Raw genomic sequence first — 22,056 nt, forward strand, 5'->3', positions numbered from 1 at the left:
CACAGAAATTAAAACTGCAGCAGTTTTGTGCCAGAACATGTGTGTCATACATGATGTAGCCGGAGTTTTAAAAGGTCAGCGTTAATAAGGGATATGCTGGTTAGACTGAACTGTGACTAACTATAAATGGAAATCATCATGAGGTGAACAACCAGAAACGTGGCAATGTTAGATTTGATTAAAAGTCCATCACTGCCATGCTTCTCATTACTGTATTGTGTAGCATAAAATGATACAGGGTTAAAGGTCAGACAGGTCTTTTCTCACCTTTAACTGGTACGACCGTCATAAAGAGTGAGCATCAGGACACGTTTACGACCAAACACAGGAAGGGAGGGATTGTGTTTCCCTGTTGAAAAGGGGGAGAGAATAGTGTGTTGTTTAATGAACCTACGCTTCATATGAGTGAGCAAACAATAGGTAAGAGGCGGATCTTTCTCATTGCATAGTAAAGCAGAAGGAAATCACAGCAGCAGGAGAGTAACTGCTCAAGAAATAAGAAAAGAAATCCTCTCAGTGAAACCTACCTCATCACCCCCCCCCCTTCAGAGGTCAAAATTATTTTCAGCTGCTTGTGACTGGAGGGATTTACATTAACTCTAAACTGCTCCAGTTCCTGCTTGGCACCATCGCCTGCACCGACTGGCCTCATAAAATGCCAAGGGTGCCCCTGAAACAAAAAACTCTGACACATCAGTTTCAAACCCCAAATCCCAAGCCCGAACGGTTTCCGTTTGTCATGATTAAAAGCAGGTGTGCTTACTCAGTCCCATTCAAGTGCATGTATGTACTTGAGTGGGTACAATAGGTAGTATAGAGGGTGATTAGTGCCAATCTGAATGCCCTTTTTTCCTCAATGTTTTCACACCATCTCCCGTGAACTGAGAACCTCCCTGGCCAGTCACATTCAGTGCTCTTTGCAGCCTTCAGTATCTTTTGTTGAGGCTTGCAGCTCAGCCCATGGGGACCTGAGAGGTGTAGTCACCCCAACCACAGATATACATCTTGGGCTCCAGTTTTTGGTTGCAGAGCCAGGTGTTTAGTTTGGAGCAGGACCGCAGACCTGTGGTTTGCCGGCTGCTTGCACTGTAAACCTACATGCCCCACATGCACGGGCCAAGGGGTTACAGTAACCTCAACTATTCTCCTGCCACTGTGTGTCTGCTTGGGCACTGATGGCTTTGACAGAGAGGCTGCACATCACAGCCCCTTAAAGCAACATAGGACACAAACATCTTAAACAGATACTGTAAATACTGATGCATGACCCTGTGTGATTCAATCAGTGCAGCGATGAACCTTACTTAATAAATAAAACTTTTCAAATCTGATAGAGACGGGACTTAATCACACATTCAGTTGTGTTCACCAAAAAAAAAAGACAATTACTCATCACCGGCACAGCTCCAGTGATTTCAGAGGAGTCGCGGTGAAGCAGCGGCAGCCCATAATTCATTTAGTACAAAACAATGCGTAATGTGCCGCCGCCTTGAGCGCGCATTGTCCTCTATGAGAGGTTGAAACGGGGCAGGGTGGAAAAGACCCAGCAGGCTGTGCTTTTAAAAGACCCGAGGAGACTATAAAAGTGGTTTCATGCCCGCTGCAGTAAAGGCTCTGCTCGATTTGCGCACAGACAGAAGGAGGTAGGCAGAGCCGACAGAGGAAAGAGGACAACACACACTTCACAACACGCACACGCATTGCTCAGTTTGTTTTCAAATGTCGGCTCTCTGTCACAGGTAGAGACAGACGAGAAGCGGCATTTTTTATTAAGTTCACCCAGGGTTTTAAGACAGTATTTTTTTCAAATCAAAGAGTGTCAGACATCGTGTTTGTAGTCTACAGAAGTGCATGTTTGCTGCTTTAGTGATTAGGATGCGCGTCTTCTCAAGCCGACCCGGTGCTGTTTGACACTTTTCGCCCCCCCACCCCGAGCTGGATTCACTCACCGGTCTGTTTTCTAACCGGGGAAAGTTGGGCTCATTTAAACTTTTCTGGCCGTAGCTTTTCATGCCACGGAAATGGGACCGCGCCAACGGGAGAGCGTGTCTGCGCTTTGCAGGAAAAGTTTGCTTTGGGCTGTGCTGATACTCTGGCTGACCACGTTTGTTGACGGGACCTGGAAGACGGGACTTTACAAAACCTACTCAGCCGGGACGCAGCTGAGCAGAGACCAGACAACCGCCTCTCACGGCTCAATTTACCAGAAAAGGTAAGGAAAGCACCTACTTTATGCTATATTAAAACAAAATTTAGACATGCTATACTGCGTATTAATCCTTAATTATGTCCTGTTATATGCACATGATAACTTTTATAGCTTCTATAATCTTATTTTTAACCGTCCAGCTTCACTTATTTGTATCCTCTTGTCAGTGCATTCTCCGCAGAGCTACTCCCATCTCCATCCATCTACCAGGTCCTATTGTCTTCCTGACAGTTGATTTCCTTTTTCCTGTGCTGGCAGCACACATTGCTTTGCTGACATGCCCATCCTCATTGTTGTGGCAGCTCACCCGCCCTGTCTCTGTGTGGCTCCTAAGAGCACCTCCATGGCTCTGAGGTGTGTTGTGTGCCCCCTTTTATGCCTGCAGCAGCAGCAGCAACAACAACAGCAACATCTGCTGCTTCTCTGCTGTCAGGGTGCTCTTTAAAAGCATCACGTTTAGTCCTGAGATCTGTCCACATAAAGCCCGTTTCTGTGTGGGTCCCAGCATTGAGGACGGGGTGCATCTGGAATCAGTGTTAGACAGCGAGTGAAGGACAGTTCACCTTTATGTCTGTAATAAAGTGTACAAGATTGATAGCTTGAGAAAAGGTTACTGAATGAAAAGGGGGGTGAGATAGTGTCAGTGACTGAGTTGTTGACAAGGGAGTTTCTGATGGAGAGTCACTAGACTAAACATGCAGTCAAGGGTGCTAACCAGCTCTGCTTCCCTCCTGGACAGAGCAAATGTTTATCTCGGAGTGCTTGATGTTGAGAGGACATTTCCCATCTTACAAATATTTATGCTTTCAGGTCACGAGTGTGTGTGTGTGTGTGTGTGTGTATGTGTGCCAAACATGACCTGAGGCTGAAACCCCTTCTCTCTGATGAGGACCTTGCTTTTGGGTGTGTCCAGGTGGCTTTCAGCGCCCCCAGCCTCACTCCACTTGCTCACCTCTCTACTCAGCTCCTCCAAAATCAGAGTTTTGTGGACATGTTTACTAAACACAAGCAGCTGGGACTCGACCACATCTGGGCTTATTCTCGGAAGGGGGGGGTGTGAGTTTACAGTCTTCGTGCTGCTGTTTGCAAGTGGCAGCCGAGGAATGCCAGGATAGATGGGAGCTGCAGGCTGTTGGTGTGAGTCAGTCACCGGCTCGGAGGTCAGCGGGTTTGAGGTGACACCAGAGGAGCTGAAAGTTTTGGTCCACCTGCCGTCTGTCCTGATCTGTGAGAGCAGCAGTTTATGGTGCGTCAACAAAGCCAAAGAGGTGGCACTTAGACTTCAGAGGGCTCTCTCTGTCGCGTTAGCAACTTGACATTCAGTGACAGACAAACTTGTCATTGGGCTTCAGGAACTTAAACAGAAGTAAATATTAGGTTTAAACCGGGAAAGGGTGTCTGTCGCTGGAAAACCTCCACTAAGAATGTCTTCCGTACCAGCCCTGTCTTCACACAGTGATTACCCAAATCAAAGGGGATTATCAACACTTGAGTAATTTCTTGACTGGTGCGGTTGCTCTGTGGAGGAGCTGATAAAGTGTTCGCTCACCCTTGTCGTTCTTAACAACTATATGAGCTCAGTACACTGAGGGGTTACAGAGGTATCCGCTTCTCTATTTCTTGTCTCGCCCATTTCTTTATCCTCCCTCGGAGGACTTGTCATGGTCTGACAGGCAGTCTGGACCCTGTGGCCACCCTCATTCCTCACCCATCTTAACCATATCCAAGTGTTCTCTAAGCATGGGAATGAAGATGACAGAGATTCCAGCAGGCTGAGCCCCCCGTGGCTTCAAGCAGAAAGGCTTTAGATATGACTGTTCAAAGAACTTCAGATAATGTATGTGCTCAGGGAAAAGCCTGCACCATTAAAATTCACTGTTGGCTGATACATACATGATTAATTGTTTAGACTAGATAAAATAAGACATCTTAAGACAATCCCTTTGAGGTGGGCAGTGGCAATATGCCCCCCCTAATTTCTTCCTTTTTGTAGACTAAAACAAAAAAAGAAGAAATAATCAACACGTTATTCTTTTTAAGTAAATGTGAATATTTGCCTGTTTACGTAATCTTCTACGACCGCAAACTGAGTTTCTTCATGTTTTGAACTGTAGGCCAGACAGAACAAGACATTTGAAGGAATTACCTTGAGCTTTAGGGAGCATATTTTCTAAATGTTTCATCTGTTATTAAAAACAGATCAATTGATGATGAAACTAACAGACGTCCCTGTTAGATATTGTACCCTGCAGGTGACCAGCCCGTAAATGCAGTGCCAGCTCAGCTCAGTGTGATGGATCATTTCATCAGTCATCCAACATAGCTGTGTTGTAAGTCAATTCTTCGGTTGAGCAGAAGTCCCTTTTACTTCCATCCTCCAACACTTGAAGATGCATGCACCCGTTACACACAGAGACACACTCAAAGCTCACAGGTGTCCAGACCTGAAAGCTCAAAAGAGACAGAGACAAATGAGAGTTTTCCTTGTTCTTCCGAGACTGCTGTGAAGAGTCACTTAGCTCCGACCTTTGAGGCTTCCCTCTGGTGCTTTGATGATCTTCACTGCCCCCTGCACATGGAAAACATACGGCAGCTTTGGACCTGCGATACGGTGGCCCACCAGCCCTAATATGACAGTTCTTTAAATGTAAACTGAACGTAACTCTTGCCAATCATTTTTTTTTTAAATTTTGTGTTAGTTTGTTTTACACTTTCAGTTTTTCACACAAGCTGCACATTATGCCCCCCCCCCCATTAATTTCACTGTGAGTGGACTCTCTTATGTCTCTCTTTGTTATGTGTTGAAGCACCACATTTATCTTAGTCCTCTTCTGCATCCCACAGGACCAACAGTGCTTCATAACTGTCTTACTTCCACTTTCCCGTTCCCATCGGAAGCTCCCATGTGTGACCTTTATCATAAAATGACCTTTCTCTCTCCTCTGGCTGTTTGCCACATCTGTCTTTTGTCCTTTGTTCTCTCCAAGTATTTTTCCCACAGACAAAAATCTAAAGGAATTCTTTTAGATTTGTATCCATACTGCATTTCAAACATATCTTTGACTGTTTGGCCCTCCTCCTCCCACTGTATGTGAATGAATGGATGGGTGGTGAGGGAGTTGCTGAGATGCTTCTCGCCAGCGTTTTGCCCTCATCAACCCCCTTGTTAGTTCTCGTGTCTTAACTCCCAACTCCTTTCTCCCCACTGCAGAAGAAGCACTAACCCAGTAGTGTGATAATGAAGGATGAGGCAAAATGAAAGCACACACAGCAACTAGAATACAGCATGTAAGATGACAAGTTCATGAGCTCTCTGTTAGCATTTGCATTGGGACTGCAATCTTTTACTGTCTTGGCATCTGTGGTGTTGAGGAACAGATGGACCAAAGCTGTGATTCTTCTCTTCCTTGAAAATCGTGGGTTTCTCTCTCAACTATTGGCTGTGACTTGACTGTGAGAGATGGCTGATGATTTATTTAGCTTGGGCCCGGCATTCAGATGCCATGTGTGCTTGGAGACCCGATACTCACTGAGGGAACTGCTTGGTGCTTTTGCCAGTGAACAGCATGGTACTGGTGGGTTTCACACTTCATAGCACGAGGGAGCCTCCCGTAAGAGGAAGGTGTTGACTATGAAACATTTTAGAGTGAAAGACATAGCACCTGTGTCCCTTTTATGAACAAAGTGAGACAGAATTCAGTGGATCATTGTGTAGTAGTTCTTCAGCGATAAAAAGAAGTGAGGTTATCTGCTTCAAGGCTTGTTAGTAAGACAGATTTTTAAGCTGTAGTCTTTTCCATCCCAGAAGAGATAATGATGTTTCTTGTACACAGTTAATACAATTATCTTTGGACATCATTGCAGTATATCTTCATATCTCCATCCTCTCTTCAGTGGAGAAAGTATTATCGGTGCTGCCTTATACATATTATGTACTGGGTGGATTAGTTTTAGCAAGTTATAAAGATAATGCAGGTTTTGGTTTCAAGCCATTTGGAAAATTTTTAACTTTGTTGTGCCAACTGCCTTTGTTCTTTCATTCAGTGAAGCAGCAGTGGTTGGCATTTCCTCTTTGATAATTGCATAAGTGTAATGCAAAGAGAGCAGGGCAGACCATAAAACCCGCCCCCACTTCTTCCCTTGTACCCCCTGGTGACAATCTTAGCTGTTCCCAGGTGAAACCTCCTCTCAGCCTGGGAAACTCAGATGTTTATCTGTTGGGTCTGGAGGATAAGTGGTAGGGAGGAGTTAGGGTTAGCACCCCCGCTCCCCTCACACTTAACTCTACCTGACCACAGCTCCTTCAATGTCTGAAATTTTCCACCCATGATTAGACCAATTTTTCTGGACAAGGGAGAGCAATCATGGGGTAATCATATAGATCTGTGTTCATTTTTTGTAGCCTCACGCCCGATGGGTACAGTAAGTTACATGAAGCGCAGGCCTGTATTTAAATAACACGTGTGGCAGATGAATTTCCTACGCGTTTCACTCGAGAAGTTTAGGATTAATCCTGCGTCTTGCTTTCGCACGGCTCTTTATTCCTTTGAATAGTCTCTAAGCATATGATGTCTCAGACGCAAGCATTTTACATTTGTAACTTAATCTCGCAAAGGAACTTTTTTCAACACGCAGCAAAGACTACAACGCGTCACTATTCCACAGAGTGACTGATTATGACATGAGTGGGAAAAAAAGCAGCAGTTATCAGTACCAGTCATATGAAAAGGATATACACTACGTCTGGAGTGCTGCAAAAGTATACAGACATTCCTCCATGGTGCCCCTCCTGGCTGGCTCTGGACTGTGTGTGTGCGGCCACCACAACATGTGGGGATCGTTAATAGGAGCTCGTTCAGGGCTGCTTTGCATCCTCCGCCTTTGGCAGTTTCCTTTAGTGTAAACCATCTCTCACACACAAACATATGGTCTCACATATTGACAAACAGACTTTGGTGGGACCCACCCCCCAAATGTACACTCTTGCAAACACATTGGCAGCAGAACACACAACGTGTAGTTTTGTGCTCAGAGCCGCACCGTCTCCTTTGTGGCTCCTACACAGAGCTCCCTTTCTAGGCAACCGTTGATTGTGAAAACACAGGCTGCAGCCCTCCAACTGTGGCCATGTGAAGGTAATCAGGGTATTTGTACACTTCTTTGTTAATAAAATAATAGTAACATATGGTAGCTCAAACACCTTTGTGTGTTTCCATACATTAAAGCTGAGTAACCTCCAGTCAGTGTTTTCTCGATTTGGTAAGTATAGGGATGAGAGGAAACTTCTCTCATTACCCCTGTGCTGTCGGGAACAGATATCTGCTCCTGATCGAAAGGGTGACTGAGCTCTTGGTGAGGGATTATTCTGAACCAGTTAGCTCTCCACTCAGTCACTCTTTACGTATTTTGGTGCTTTTAGCCTGTTGGAGACATCGAGAGCTGAAACTGAACCCTCTTATGATGTAAAAATGTTTAATATTGCGTCCAGGGGCCTAAGAAATAACTTGTAGGTGATCATATCCTCACAAAGCAGGTCAGTTTCTTAATAGTCTCAGTGAACCCTGATATGAAGCTTTTCTGGAAAGGGATTGTGACCCAGCATTAGCCGGTGTTGAAACCTCTAATCTTCATATGGGACCTCGTCTTCTTCTTTATTCCCTCCTGAGGGACTTCACCTCTTCTGAGAGCCAAGTGCAGACGGATGTGTACTGATACAGGAGAGACCACATTGTAAATCCGGCCCACAATGCTCTCCTGCAAATCTTGTGGCTGATTAAAACCTGTGTAAACACCATAAAGAGGTTTCAAAACACAAGAGAGGGGGAAGGGAGGGAAGAATCTAAAACCTGCAGGAAGACAACAACGTACTGAATGTGACTGCATGGCTGCATTTCCCTTTTGTGAACACGCTATAGTGTGGGTGCATGCGTTTGAAGGTGTTTTGAAAATAAGCACTGTTCTTCCTTAAATTATTTATTCTGAAGCTTTGTTATTTTTTTTGTGTTGTATCTAAAAACAGCAACTTTCATATTCTGCGCCTTTCTGACTTTCACTCGCTCCGCTTCTCCCTTCAGGAACTGGTGTCCTCATACGGTCACTAAAACGGTGACCTGTCAGGTGCAGAATGGGACAATCCTGCAACGGGTCTACCAGACGTGCCACTGGCCGCAGGGATGCACGGGAGGCAGGTGAGAAGGGGAAGGGACGTAACAGCTACTGCTACTGCTGCACCGCTGAGATGTCAACACTCGCTATGTTCCTTTGAACATGATAGTAATCAGTGTTTCATTGTCTTTCTTCTTCTTTGACACGCACAGTTTTGTTTTGTTTTGTGTTTTTCTTCTACTATTTGTCATATATGCAAGACTTGTTGTTTAGACTGTGCTTAGAGGTGAGCGAGTCAGAAAAAAACATTCACTTCAGCCTGTGATTTGTAATTCTGAGTGGGAGATATCTGGAATTTCTGGCAGCTCCCATAACTGTCAGCAAAACATTGGCAAAATGGCTGCAGTTACATCTAAATGCAATCCAAAATTAACAGTGACACGGTCCAATCAGTTTATTTAATAGGAGCTTTACACTTTGTATCTGGTTTACTTGTTAATGAATCACTCCAAATGTGTAACAGGGGAAAAGTAGTTGATTGATGTATGTGAGTACAGCACCAGCAGTGGGGGTAACCATGCTTGAACACCCACTGTGTTGGAACAACGGCAGCTTTTCTCATTCTTCCCATTCTGCCGTCAGTGATTGAATGCAGCAGGAAATCCACTGTGAGATGTACCAATTTATCCACCTGAAATCATTTGCAGTGCATCAAAATGCAACGCAGCTGCACCACATGTTGGGTTCTGAGAGAGAGAAGCACCTGACAGTTTTCTTACAACAAGAGAAGAAGTGACTTAACCCAGTCACTGCACATGCACAGACAGACGGCTGTTGTTATTGTTGTTATGCGTGCACGTGCGTGATGGCTTCAGGGTTTGTGTGTGCGTTTTCCAGCTACAGGACCGTGGTCAGACCATCCTATAAAGTCGTGTACCGCACTGTGACCTCTCTGGAGTGGAAGTGCTGTCCAGGATTCAGCGGTCCTGCTTGTGAAGAAGGTGAGTCAAGACAGAAAGACACACACACACACACACACACAGTTGTACTGACGGGCCAACATCAAACTCTAGGACTGACTGCTTTACAAGTTGACAAGTTCGCCTTGTGTCAGTTTTCGCCCTCTTTGCGTCTTTCCTTTACCTGCCTCCACATTTAGTTCTTTCTCTCTTCAAGCTTACTCATTTGTCACCATGTGAGTCTCCCTGTTCTGATTCTGCCTTCCAATACACGTCTACGAATCGTACATTAAAACAGGAGTGATTTCCATTAGGCTTACATAAGGCTGCTTCTGTCTTCTAAATGAAGTTCAGAAATAAGATCCCTCAGCCTCCTCAGGGTGAGTCAGATACCTCCACACCATTAATCAGTTTTAATGTGCTCATTCTAAGAGTCGCTGTACTACATAAGGGTTGTTTCTTTTGTGTGGTTTTGAGTTTTATGATCCAGCTGGAACCAAGTCTTCATCCTCTTAAAGTGCCATGCTAACACTGCTGTTTTCATTTTTCAACTACAGTAGCTGCCCACCACACACACACTCTCTCTCACACACACACACACACACTCTCCCAGTGTATAATGACTTCCCCTGGCACTGGCCCCCGCCGTGTCTCTACAGTCTGGTGAGAAGGGTGGAGCGTCTGTTTATGCCGGGACTCAGGGCTTGACTGGGTGTAACATAAATCGTCAGACTTTGTGACACAAAGCACAATAAATGTTTACCGTGGTTAAAGCGGTCACTTTTTTGTGATGCTGAAAGCAGATGCTGTTTTTCCCTTTTATGCTTCCACTCCCAGGTGAACTAAGAGCAGCTCCCAGCCCTCCTAGCGGCCTGTAGTCTGCTGCAGTGTGCCTCCAACACTTTCTGCTCACTCGCTTCAATGTTGCGCCTGTTTGAGACCTTTCCCACTCTCAATATCAAAACAACACAGTCACATTTCGACAGCCCAGACTTTACTTAACAAAAGCAGAGGAACACACAGTCAAAACAGGGAGGAAATTATCCAATTAAGTTGTTGCTAGAGGAGATTCCCCTCCGGTTGTCATGGCAGTGGGGGGCTGTCGAGCCAGCAGGGATTCTGGGATTAGCCACTTATCTGAGCGTCGTTCCGGGTGGCTCAGATCACAGGCGGTGCTGAGTGGAAGTGACAGGTCCCATTCACGGGGCCTTTACTCTCCGGCACCATGGATGCTATCCAGGGCCACCGGCGCTTTGTTCTGCTCCTGCCGCGTGAGCAGAACCTCTTGCCAGTGCAGAACCTGATATCCCGCTGCTGTATGCCTCATTCACCGCTTTAAGGAGAAATTAAAGCTTGCCACACGGGCAAAAGCTGGAGGCCGGATTGTGCTTAAATCTGTTGCCATAGTGTTGCCAAGTGAAAGTTAAAGCTACTACCCGTAGTTTAGTGGGTGCAAGTTTCAAATCCAGGCTCTTAATACTTGTGTGTGTGACTCCGCCTGCAAATCTCCACATGTTTCTTTGTGGATTTCCAAATGGCTCTGGGCACTTGTTTGACCTTTAAGTTGGGCTCAAATAAACAAAGCACCTCTGTTATATAAAAGAACAAATAACTATAATCCTACTGCACTTTTCAAAATCTGCTGTCTAGGTCAGACATTAAAATCACATTGATTTCATAAATCTTATAAACAGCGAACATCAGATGCATGTATCTTTAAAGACCTCTTGCTTATATACATTTGCTCCCATCATCCCTTTTCCCCCGCTTGTCTGCTTTTCACAGACTGTGGAAAATGTGTATGATCCGTTCATTTACTCACGCCGCCCTGCTTTTAATTCCACCATCCTCTCACCACCAGGCCACCCCAAAGCCCCCGGCCACGTCTGACTCCCAAGGCCAGTCTGCATTACAACAGATCCTAACAATGTCCAGCATAGCAGTAGGGCTCTGGGGCTGCGGTTTCCTTAAGGTGCAAGAGAGGAAAGGGAAGTGAGTTATAAACTGAGAGCACGGTCATTGATACGGCTGTATTTCAAATGGAGATGAGAGAGTTGTTTTCTCTTGTGTCCCTCTGTTCTCACCCCTCTGTCTGCCAGCTGATTGGTCAACACACATAAATCATCAAGTACAGTCTGAAGTAATGATAACGTGTGTCTGTTTAAGTTTTGGACTGCGCGCTTCCAAAACCAAAGCAGCAGAGCACAGAGATAAATGAACTTTAAAGGAAGAGTTCACGCCAGGGCTGTCATCCAGTCGTACGCAGGCTTGTGAGCATATCACATTCAAACTGAGGGCTCCAGAAGTAAAACATTACATCACACTCAGGCTGATAAACAAACTCACTCCATCAGAGTCCAAGTGAAGTGAGATAACGCTGCATCAGACAGGCACCTTTCATACTCACTCTCTTTTTTAGATTCCCTCACCCCAACCTCAGGATTTGGCTGGAATTCCAGGCCAGTGGTGTAATTACTGGGTCCTAATTGTTTTCTATGAGGTTTGGGAGATATTGTCTTACTTTCTGGGCCTGGAACACAATGGCCTTTATCTGTGATTGAGCCTGAGAAAAAAAAGGTCTAAGTATTTGCAGATGGAGGCATTTTCATAGCCTGCCAGAAACAGGGATTTAATATATGCCTGGATGGATTTGGCATTCCAAGCACCTCAATGCTTGTTTTCAGTTGGGATATCCCAACTTATGCTACATCAAACAGAAATATCAAAATTACATCTCATTTAGAGGCAATTCTATGATACGAGAATATCAAATGTAACCCATAAACGCAGCATTATTTAATTTGAGTTGGCTCTCAAAGACTCTGTCCCAGGCAGGTCGCATCCGCGTCAGCTGCAGCAATGAAGGATGATTGCACACTCAGCAGATAAGGAATCATGTAAAGTTCAAAGGCATTTTGGAGTTTTGCCGTCTATATGCTAATTTTGATGGAGTCTTAAATGTGTGAATATGGCACTAAGAGACAGCAGATGATATCTTGAACCTGATTTCATTTATAGAGGATAACACTTTAAAAGAAATATGGGCACAGCTTTTCACAGGAGGGGGCCACCGTGCAGCTAAACATATGGGGGGGGGGGCGTAGTAGAGTTGAATTAGCACGGCTGTCAAAGCTCTGCTGCGAGGTCCCCATCAAGCAGTATCTCGCAGGCAAATGGAGGCTGCGGTTTTTGGTTTGCAATTACGATATTGCTGGAAGGCAGAGGCGCGCTGTCTGTAATAAGCCGCAGAAATGTAATCTGTGTTTTCACAGCTCAGCGCGGCTTATCACAGGCCTCCACACTAAACCCAGCGCTTTAAACATCAGTCGGCTGCAGCTTGCCATTAGCAAAGGAAGAGTGGGAGTGCGTGGACGCCACTATATGTGTCTGTCCAACTGCCAGAGCGAATGCGTGGGTGGGAGAGCGAGTGGTGTTGAGGATTTGTACAGTGAGGGATGCAGCTGTTCAGCGTGATTAGCTGCTTTTAATGGCAGCAGGCTTTAGAAGCCGTGAGTGGAGCGACCCCAGCCTGAGGTCAGAGAACAGGGAGCTGAACAAGAGCAGGTGACCTCCACTCCCACTCCTCTTAGACCACACAGAAGAGCAGCGCCGTCAACGTCTGACAAAACACGGAGTCACCTTTTCATTTCCTCTTCTCTTTCAGTCACATTCGTTGAGTCCACGCTGTTCGCATTAGCGGCTGTACAATATGTTCTTCTCACTTTCTCCATTTCATTCACAAAAAACACATTCGATATCAGCTGGATTCATACGCACCCCCACCCACACAGACACATAAGTCACATACATGCAGGGAGGCAGGCTGCAGCCAGCGAGCAGGAAGAGGCTACAGCAGCTGATATTCATAGTTATGTAAATGCACAGTGCAGCACAAGTGCAGAGCCCAAATTGGAAGCAGCTGAAGTGAAGGCGAATTGGGCTGAGGGCCCCAGATGGGATTAGACATGGGGGGGCGGGCGTCCAGCGCTTTTGGCCCACGCTGCTCCTCTCTGCTCAAGGGACTTATCATAATAGTCATTAATTAACAAACAACACAGATACTGACCAGCCAGCCTAAGCCAAACAGTGGAGGGAGGTTTTCTTCTCCTGCCTGCCTTCTAAAAGCATCTTCTTCCTATATAAGCATGCACTGGTATATGCACAGGTTTATGAAAAATCTCCAAATTATACCTCACGGAGCCGTTTGGTTATTTAAATAAGGATATATACCAATAATTATGATAGTAGTAATATTATGACATTATTTTTGAAATGTTTCATGCAAACCACATAGAGAGTACAAACTATACAGCACAAACCTCTGAGGCGGTGGAGTCGTGACACATTAATCAGTAACTTCCGATGCCTGTACGATTTAGGTTAAACCGGGATGTTAGAATATAATAAATAATGTAAGTACAGCAAGGTTTATTTAGACTTATAGGAGATGTGATTGTAAATTTTATTTATTTGATATCCTGTGTATGCATGAACAGCCACATTTGGTTTGGTTCACGCTCCATCTGTTTACCTTCATCATCTTGTGTCTAGTCTGTTCTTAAATTTTAAAAAAATGTCAGTGAAGAAATATGGATGCACAGTTCTTTTGCTGAATCTTTTTTAAAGATTCATACATACTTAGCCTTGATTCTGACTTAAGTTTTATGTATTTGGCTCCTGGACTGGAAATGCCTCTTCTGCTTACTGATTTATTTATTATTTCCCAAGACTGCATTGAAAACTGTTTTTCCTGCAGACCTAAAGAAATAAAGTGGGCCGAGTCAGCAGTGCAAAAGAAAACTTGTAGGGATGAAAATAGACACACACACACACACACACACACACGGGGCAGCTGGAGTATTCTTCTGTCCCCAATAAAGCAGAGGCATTTCTCCTCACCCAGTAGTTTAAATGGACTGTGCTGACTGAGTGACCCACAAACACATCACGCAATCAGGAGCAGAGAGAAGTAAGTCACTTTCTTCTTGGCCAAGATTAGGGAAGTGAACTGGTAACGGGGCCTTTATCATGTAGGAAGATAAAGAGAAGGAAAACTTTTAAAATCCTGCCAGTTTTTAAATCCTCCTCCTCACGGAGGTGTGAGCTCAACCTCCTCTCTCTCATCTGTGACGCACCTCGCGAAAGATGTCATTAAAGCTACATTAACCCTGTCTTCTCCCTGCCCTTCAACATATCGCCATCTCTCAGCTTGCAGGTATAGGATGGCGTGATGTAGGTACCGTATAACACAGCGCCACTGTCTTTAGGTGAGCTCCGAGAAGGTAATGAAGCATATTTGGCGTTTTGACGTCAGTGTGAGGACAATGGAAGCATTGATGGAGTGGGTACGCTCGGGGTCCTGTTCATTCCATACAGCTGTGATGAGTTCAGCGCACCCATTTGCTGCCTGCAGCCTACAGGGAGGCTGCTAATGTCTTTCACAAACATAGACTTATTGCAAATCACCATCTCTTGGCTAATTTGTCAGAATTTCAGCAGCTCTCCTCTGTTTTCCTTCTTAGTCTTCCTTCTCCCTTGGTATTTTGCTTAATAAAGCTTGCATCTGCAGATTATTTTTCATTAATTCAAACCCGATCACTATTTTCTTTATTAACCATTTCACTGAATTTATTTGATGAAAGACTTAATAACTCTGCACAGCATTTGTGACAGTCATTGAGGATGTAGATATTAATTTCCACTGTGGCGCTCCAACATACAACGAGAGAAAAACATCGTTTTAGGGCTGCTTTGAAAATGAACTCTTATGTGATCAGTTTAAGGCTTGAAGAAAAATTATCATGTTAATTGTAATGTTTCAGGTGACGTTTTTATATAGCCTGAATGTTCAGTTCAGTTTCATTTAAACTAAGAAAAACGGCAAATCTTCATATTTGAGACGTAAATCAATCATCAGTTGCTTCTGACTAATCATTTCAACTACTTTTTTTTTCAGTCACACGAATCTTAGTAAAACTCTTAGCGATGTATCTTTCTTACAGCTCCCACCCGACTCCTCACTTACATCCATACTTTAGACCGCAAAAACATAAAAATACAATGAAACAGTTGCTTTTAGATGAGATATTCTTCTCTTACACAACATCGAGCTGTGGTTTTTTATTCGCTCCCAGTAGTCCTGATGACCTAAAGCTGCTCATTTGTCACCCTTCACATGCGTTCGTAAACATATACAGAACCACATAAGAGAGGTTCAAGTGTTGTGGCTCAGTGGGTGGGGATTTATGAAGCCGACCTTGAAACCTCCTCCACTCCCATGTTTACTAAACCACAAACAGACCAGCAGAACATCACAGAGATCTTGCTGTGGCGTGTTGTGGTGACATCATTTATGGCCTCGCATATCACAGACCTCCCAAACAGCCCTCGCGATTCAATCTCAGTTTCCCAACCATGAAATTCTGCGCTCTTGGATAACGGCTAGAATTCAAAAGTCAGTGCCCCCGTTTGACTCTTGAGCTCTATTTTGAGCTGGTCTTTGCATATATTTCCATTTGCTCATGTAGTCGACCCGGCGCTCAGCGGGGTGAGGGGAGTGGTGCTGATGGTTGTGATTAGTTCTGGACTGAAGACGAGAGTGGAGAGGAGGCTTGGATGAACTGCACCAGCGGTTCAGCCTAATTAGAGACATTCCTGGTTGGCTTTCAGAGCTCAAACCTGACAGAGGAGCAGGCCTTCCCCTCGAGGAGCCAATCGTCTTGACCAAACAGAAATGACCTCACTTGATTGGCTGTAAGAGGAAAGAGTCAAGGGTAATAGAACTTGCCTCCAGAGATCAAATGTCTAATGTATGAAGCTGAAGCTATACACGCCTGGCGAAGTGGGACTTTACAGTAAGCTGCATTGGATTAAGGGCTGTGAGGAAACAAGGTACTACCACAGGAGTGTGTTCAGTTTGTTCTCAGTTGGGGTTTTAGGCAGGACGGTGTGGCAGAGTGCCAAAAACCAAATATACTACATCCGTTTGTTAATTTAAATGGAGTACAGTGGGTTCCAACTACAGCTAAGTGGTCAAATCAAAAGTTGGAATGTGAAATAATGAAAGAACCATTGATTGCACATCATGTAAAGGGCAAAATTACTGTAAAAATGGAATAATTATCATGCACCTGACAACCCTGAGCTACACTGACAACACCGTCTATAAATGTGACAAGTGGTTTCATGCCTCATGTCGTATTTAAGTAGTCAGTGTTTGTAAGTTTGTGTAAAGCAAAAACCAGGTCATCATCATTACTGATCATTTTCAAAGGCAAACTCCATGTAGAAAGATGGGAAACGCTGCCTGTGTAGACACACCAACACACGAGTCGCAGCAGTTCGGCGATGCAGTCGTCCCACCCTGCTCATGTAGCCTGTGCGTGCTGTTACAACCACCTTCAGCGCCACAGTGTTTCACTGAAAGAGAGAGAGTGTGTGAACTTTATGTGTGTCATGTTTTCAGACTGCTGGTTACCCTGCACTAACAGAGCATGTAAAACATGCATCATTTATTTAAAGTGCTCTGTTAGTGCAGGGTAACCAGCAGTCTGAAAACATGACACACATAAAGTTCACACACTCTCTCTCTTTCAGTGAAACACTGTGTGTCATGTTTTCAGACTGCTGGTTACCCTGCACTAACAGAGCATGTAAAACATGCATCATTTATTTAAAGTGCTCGTATCTCTTTGGTGTCCTGCATCGTCTGGGGTCAGGTCTCATGGGCTTCTCGCAATACCACACACATATGGGCCTGCACGCACAATCACGCATGTTCAGCCTACAGCGCATGGTGCTGTCTTTTACCATCCTCTTGTTCACTTGGAGACACACATCTTATTGAGATGGTCTCAGGGGCACAGAGTGAGGATGTGCAAATTGTTCAGGAAGTGTGGTATGCTTCAGTGGTCCAGGTCCAGTCTGTGTGGCTGGAGGAAGAGGTTGTGGCGGTCCTGGTTTGGCTGGTGGGGCAGCGTCAGGGGCTCAGAGCCAGAGAGGCCCAGTGGGGTGAGCTCATTAACAACAGGACGTACCCCTGAACCTCTAAACCCAGGCCTGCATTCTGTCCGCTCCACTGCCCTCTGGGACTCATCCAGAGGGGCTTTAACAGCCCTGGTGTTTTCGTTGGATCCTCGCCACGACCAGAGCCGAGCTGTACAGGATGACCCCCCCCCCCACACACACACACACAAACTCCCCCGCCTCAATCAGGACCATAAATATAGTCCAGAGAGGGTGTCTGTGTGTTCCTGCTTGCTCAGGTGTTTATGGCTCTCTCACTCATTCATGCTGAGCTCACAGCCAGGGCCGGGCAGCAAACAAACGCTCACGCTCGCACACATGTTTAAGACACCAGAAACACCTGCTCTCGCGAGCACGACGCATATATCAAGTTTGCATGAACAGACAGACTCGTGACTCAGACTAAAATTAAATGTAAAACTTTACACCACCCGTGACTCGAGGTCACACAAACAGGAAAAAAAAGCAATGAGCTGAACTCGTTGAGTTGCTTTAATCAATAAATCTTATACAGGACACGGACACACAACCTTTGTGTCTCTCTGTTTCTGTGCACATACACACTGTATATCAGTTGCATGTGTGCCTTACGACAGATAGACTGACAGGGCAGTAAATCACATATCGCTACTGTGCCAGAGTCAGAGCTCGGTCTGCTCTGTCTGCTGCGGTCATTGACTGTGGGTTGAGGGACTGAGAATGATGTCATGGCTTCTTTTATTTCTGTTGGCTGCCCTCCACGTTGTCTTCTTAAAAGGCTCCATCTCACCCGATGGGGACCGCATGTAGTCCCATGAGACCATGTCTGCTCAGCTTTATGGACACAAGAGGGCTGTCAGCCAGACAATCAGCAAACTCCTCAAAATCCCTAAATATACAGCTTTTAAAAGTTTGCCATTCTGTCTGTGTTAGTGTGGATCTGTGGATACTTGCATGCTGCTGTAGGTGTCTCTGATGATTCCGCATTGGTTTTCACTTGATTATAGCACAATGGAAACACTAGACAGACAGATTATCTGGTCACTTTATGTTTCCTGTTGTAATTGTGCCTGCATTCACTGTGATAGCGATGGATGATCATAGCAAGTGCGAGGTTCAAAGCAGAAATGGCTGTCTAAGCTTTTAATTGACTTGCTTCATTTTGTCTTCACTATCAGCAATCCTGATTAATCATTTATGTAATTTTCAAGTAAAAAATGTACGGATGCACGATATCTGCACCTCATGGGTATCGGCCCAAACAGGGCGGATGCCAAGCAGGTGGACATATCACAATGCTTAAATTATATGTATGAGATGCAAACTTCTAAATAAGAAATTTCGCCCAATGAATGTGTGTGTTTTCAAAACCATTTTGTATCTGCATTCACGATGAGGGAAGCTTTAAAAATATGTTAAGTCCACTACAGGAGAGACTATATGTTGTATCGGTATCGGCAACAAGATGGAAAATGTCTGCATCTTGGATATTTGCAAAAATCCAGTTTTGCCACACATACCATACCAAATATTCTCTGATTCCAGCTTCTAGACTGTTTTTCATTGTTTTATCACATAGTAAATCAGTCATTTTTGGCTTTTGGTTTGTTGATTGGACAAAACAAGCCATTTGGAGACTGATCAGCTTGAGTTTCAAGAAATTGTAAAAAGGCACGGTACCAAGAATTTTCACTATTATCTGACATTTTATCGGTCAAACAATCGATGGATCAAGAAGATAACTTGCAGATTTATCAGTGATGGAATGATGATATTGGTATGTGAGAAGCCACAGTTGTACGGTTCAGAGGATTTGGTACTGAGCCATTGCCTGCACACAAATTGGCTCCTCTGAGCCTTTTCAGAAATGGTTGCCCTCTTTGGACATCCCCCATCATTACATCCTATTTACAAAAGACCAAAAGGATTATTCTCAGTTAATGCGTTTTATATGAACCCTTCACTTTGCCTGTGTAAACCTAGCTACTCGAGTAAACAGAGCCCTATTGAAGCAGAGTTACTAAATCTGCGGCCAGATGGGTTCTTGACCCCGAGACAAAGTGGGGAATTACAGTTTGTCCTGGGAGTCCGAGCTCAGCTCTCGCCCCCTCTCTCCTCCCCCTAGCCTTGCTTAGAGGGGGAGATAATCTATTCCCTCCCTCCTAGATGGTGAAAGAGATGGGTATGTAAAACGAGAAAGGCTTTACTAGTGGAAGGGTGGCAAGGCTACAGCGGGACACGTTTCTCCAAGTGCTGCCAGGTAGAAAAAGCAACAAGAGACAGAACGGAAAAGACGATTTTTCCTCCACTCTTGTCGTCACAAGTTGACACTAAATCATGTACACATGAGAACCGCATCCACACAAAAAAATGAGATGGCATTGTTGTTCCAAGGCAGATGGAGGAAAAATATTAAAAGGGACATGGTGAGTGAGGGAAACTGAGGGGTTTTCTTAACTGAAAAGGCCTGTTCATGTTACTGTTAAAAGGACAAAGAACAGACTGTAGTAATAACCATGATGAGCATCATTCATGCTTTCTCTACAAGCCGTAACCACAGTGTTCCTTTGAGGTAATTCATCTTCTCATAATGTAGCAGAACTTTGGATGTAAAATTGGATTTGAGGCTCCCTTGTCTTTGTCTACTCTGTCTGACCCTCTCACAGTCCATGCATCGCTACCCCCTGGGTGTGAGTGGGTAGCCATAGGGACGCCAGGAGGGTGAAAGGGCAGAGAATTGAGGGGTGCAGAGTTTGTGCTTTCCTGCAGAATAATGGCAAGTATTGTTCCTTAAGTGGCAGTACTGTATCAAGACTATCGCGGGAAATTTCTCGACATGCTCATTCGGTGTTAGTCTTAAATTTCCGTGACACTTCAGAGCTGTATGTTGTTAGCCAATCATGCTAAAGGGAGTACAATGTGTCCCTTTTAGCGTCTGAGTATCAGCAAATCAAAAGAATGATTAAAGGCAAAGAGAGCGCCGAACAAGTGCCTCAACATTTAGGAAGATGATTGACTGTGAAAGCCAAAGAGAATTGAGTGCTCTTTGTATTACATTCCCTTTTCTTTTGTGTTGTGGTCTAACTGCCTTTTGTTCCCGTGTTTTCTCTCCATCTACGCTGTTAGACTGAAAACTGTAGCCAGCATGGATACCTGCCAGACATACAGAGACTCTAGAGGTCATAATGAGTGACAGTTAAGTCTCAGCTTCAGACTAATACTCTCACTGTGGATGTCTAATTGTGATGGAGGCCTCACACACTCCCTGATCCGCACTGGGACAGGAGAGGGCACACTGGGAGATGAATTACAAACTCTGCTCAGGATCATTCATCCATCAGAGCAGCTCTTTTCGCCAAGCTGGAATTCCTTTCCCCTGGCTGCACCTGACAGTGCAGAAACCTTAGCCCGAGCTGCCGCCAGTTCACTTTTTGTTCCAAAAGTGCAGCTGAGTTTGCATGAGCTTTTCAGGAGGTTCTCTGTCAAGACCGAGGCTGGCTCTGTCAGCAACAATGAGCAGCCACCCTCCTCTCTGGAAGTGCCTGAAGGATCAATCTGAGAGGCTGTGCAGCGGGCGGGTGGAGCGTGGACGGCTTTTATCAGCAGTTTGACTCCACTCGCTTCTTTTGCTAATGTTGTTTGAATGAAAGTTGGGGTGGAATTGATGAAAAGTAGCAGATGTTGAAAGGGAAAGGCATAATGTGGTACAGTTGACTGCACAGGGTATGCTTTTTGGCCAAGAGGATCAGGTTCGTGCCGTATTCCAAGATGAACGAACGTCTCCAGAGATGTTGCTTAATCATATGTTTTGATGAACACAAAATCTAAACATCCCGGCACCTGTTTGGAAAGTTATGGAGCACAAAGTTTATATTTGTCTGCGTCATCTCTTTTACAGAACTTTTAAGTTACTGTTTAGAGTTTGTATGAGAGGAAGGGAAATGACTGCTTCAGCGATGTGTCTGCGGCTGTGAGTCACACAGCGGACATTTCCAACTGTGATTTTTCAAGACTACGTCAATAAAGGCTAACTACTCTTTGCACTCTGCACCTTAAATTTTGTCAGATCATTGATTCCTCCCTGAAGAATCTAAGTGCAGAGGCAACTAGATCTAAGAAATCAATAGGTTTAAGAAACATAGGTTCATATCTTAATACATATGTTTAATCACACTTTGCATGCTTAATAAACTAAGACTCTGTCCTAGGTGGGTCACTAGTTCATCATTTTGGCTGATGTTGTGGACGTGAATGGAATTTAATTTGTTGTGTTCATTGTATTACACATCACAACTCACAGGGTCAGAGTGCATGGATGGGGCATCAGAGCATATGACTTTAACACGGTACACTTTGGTGCACATCCTGTTTCACACTTCAGTCAGTAGTGTTTACACCCAATATCAGCTGAAGCGTTGGTAGATCAGAAAGTTGTCCATCCGTCTGGGACAAGGTCACAAAATGCTCAAACTGGTTGTGTTGGAAGGCAGTGACAAACACGTTTTATAAATTAGTTTAGAGACCTTTTGGACCTTTAAAAGGCCTACATGAATACAATTTACATGTATCACCTTTTCTTCAAACTGTGCAAAATGGCCACTGCATGAATAAGGTCCCAAAACTCAAGGATTCACAGAAGTGAAGTTGGCGTGACTTATACAAAGGTTACCGCTGAGCAGTGTCACTTTGAGAGCTCTCGATTATGATAACTCTCTCTGCACTGTTTGATTTTTACCCTCGTAACTGCACAGAAAGAGGGAGGAGGACTTAAGTGCTAAA

The 22,056-nt window shown here is 44.7% G+C and overlaps 1 protein-coding gene across 2 annotated transcripts in view; it reads left to right on the forward strand.

The window, feature by feature from the left end:
- Window positions 1-1,291: 1,291 nt before the first annotated feature.
- The window catches only part of emid1 (EMI domain containing 1), a 51,517-nt gene continuing 30,752 nt past the window's right edge, over window positions 1,292-22,056 (forward strand). The window contains exons 1-4 of one of the 2 annotated variants that reach the window (XM_046387406.1): window positions 1,292-1,643; window positions 2,005-2,212; window positions 8,284-8,397; window positions 9,212-9,315. In XM_046387406.1, the coding sequence (XP_046243362.1) occupies window positions 2,022-2,212; window positions 8,284-8,397; window positions 9,212-9,315 (409 nt within the window). In that variant the 5' untranslated portion in view covers window positions 1,292-1,643; window positions 2,005-2,021. Of the gene's footprint in view, window positions 2,213-8,283; window positions 8,398-9,211; window positions 9,316-22,056 lie in introns of both variants that reach the window. The other variant, XM_046387407.1, reaches the window with a different exon arrangement.

The sequence above is a fragment of the Scatophagus argus genome, chromosome 4 (genome assembly GCF_020382885.2).
Source record: "Scatophagus argus isolate fScaArg1 chromosome 4, fScaArg1.pri, whole genome shotgun sequence".
NCBI classification, from domain to species: Eukaryota; Metazoa; Chordata; class Actinopteri; family Scatophagidae; genus Scatophagus; species Scatophagus argus.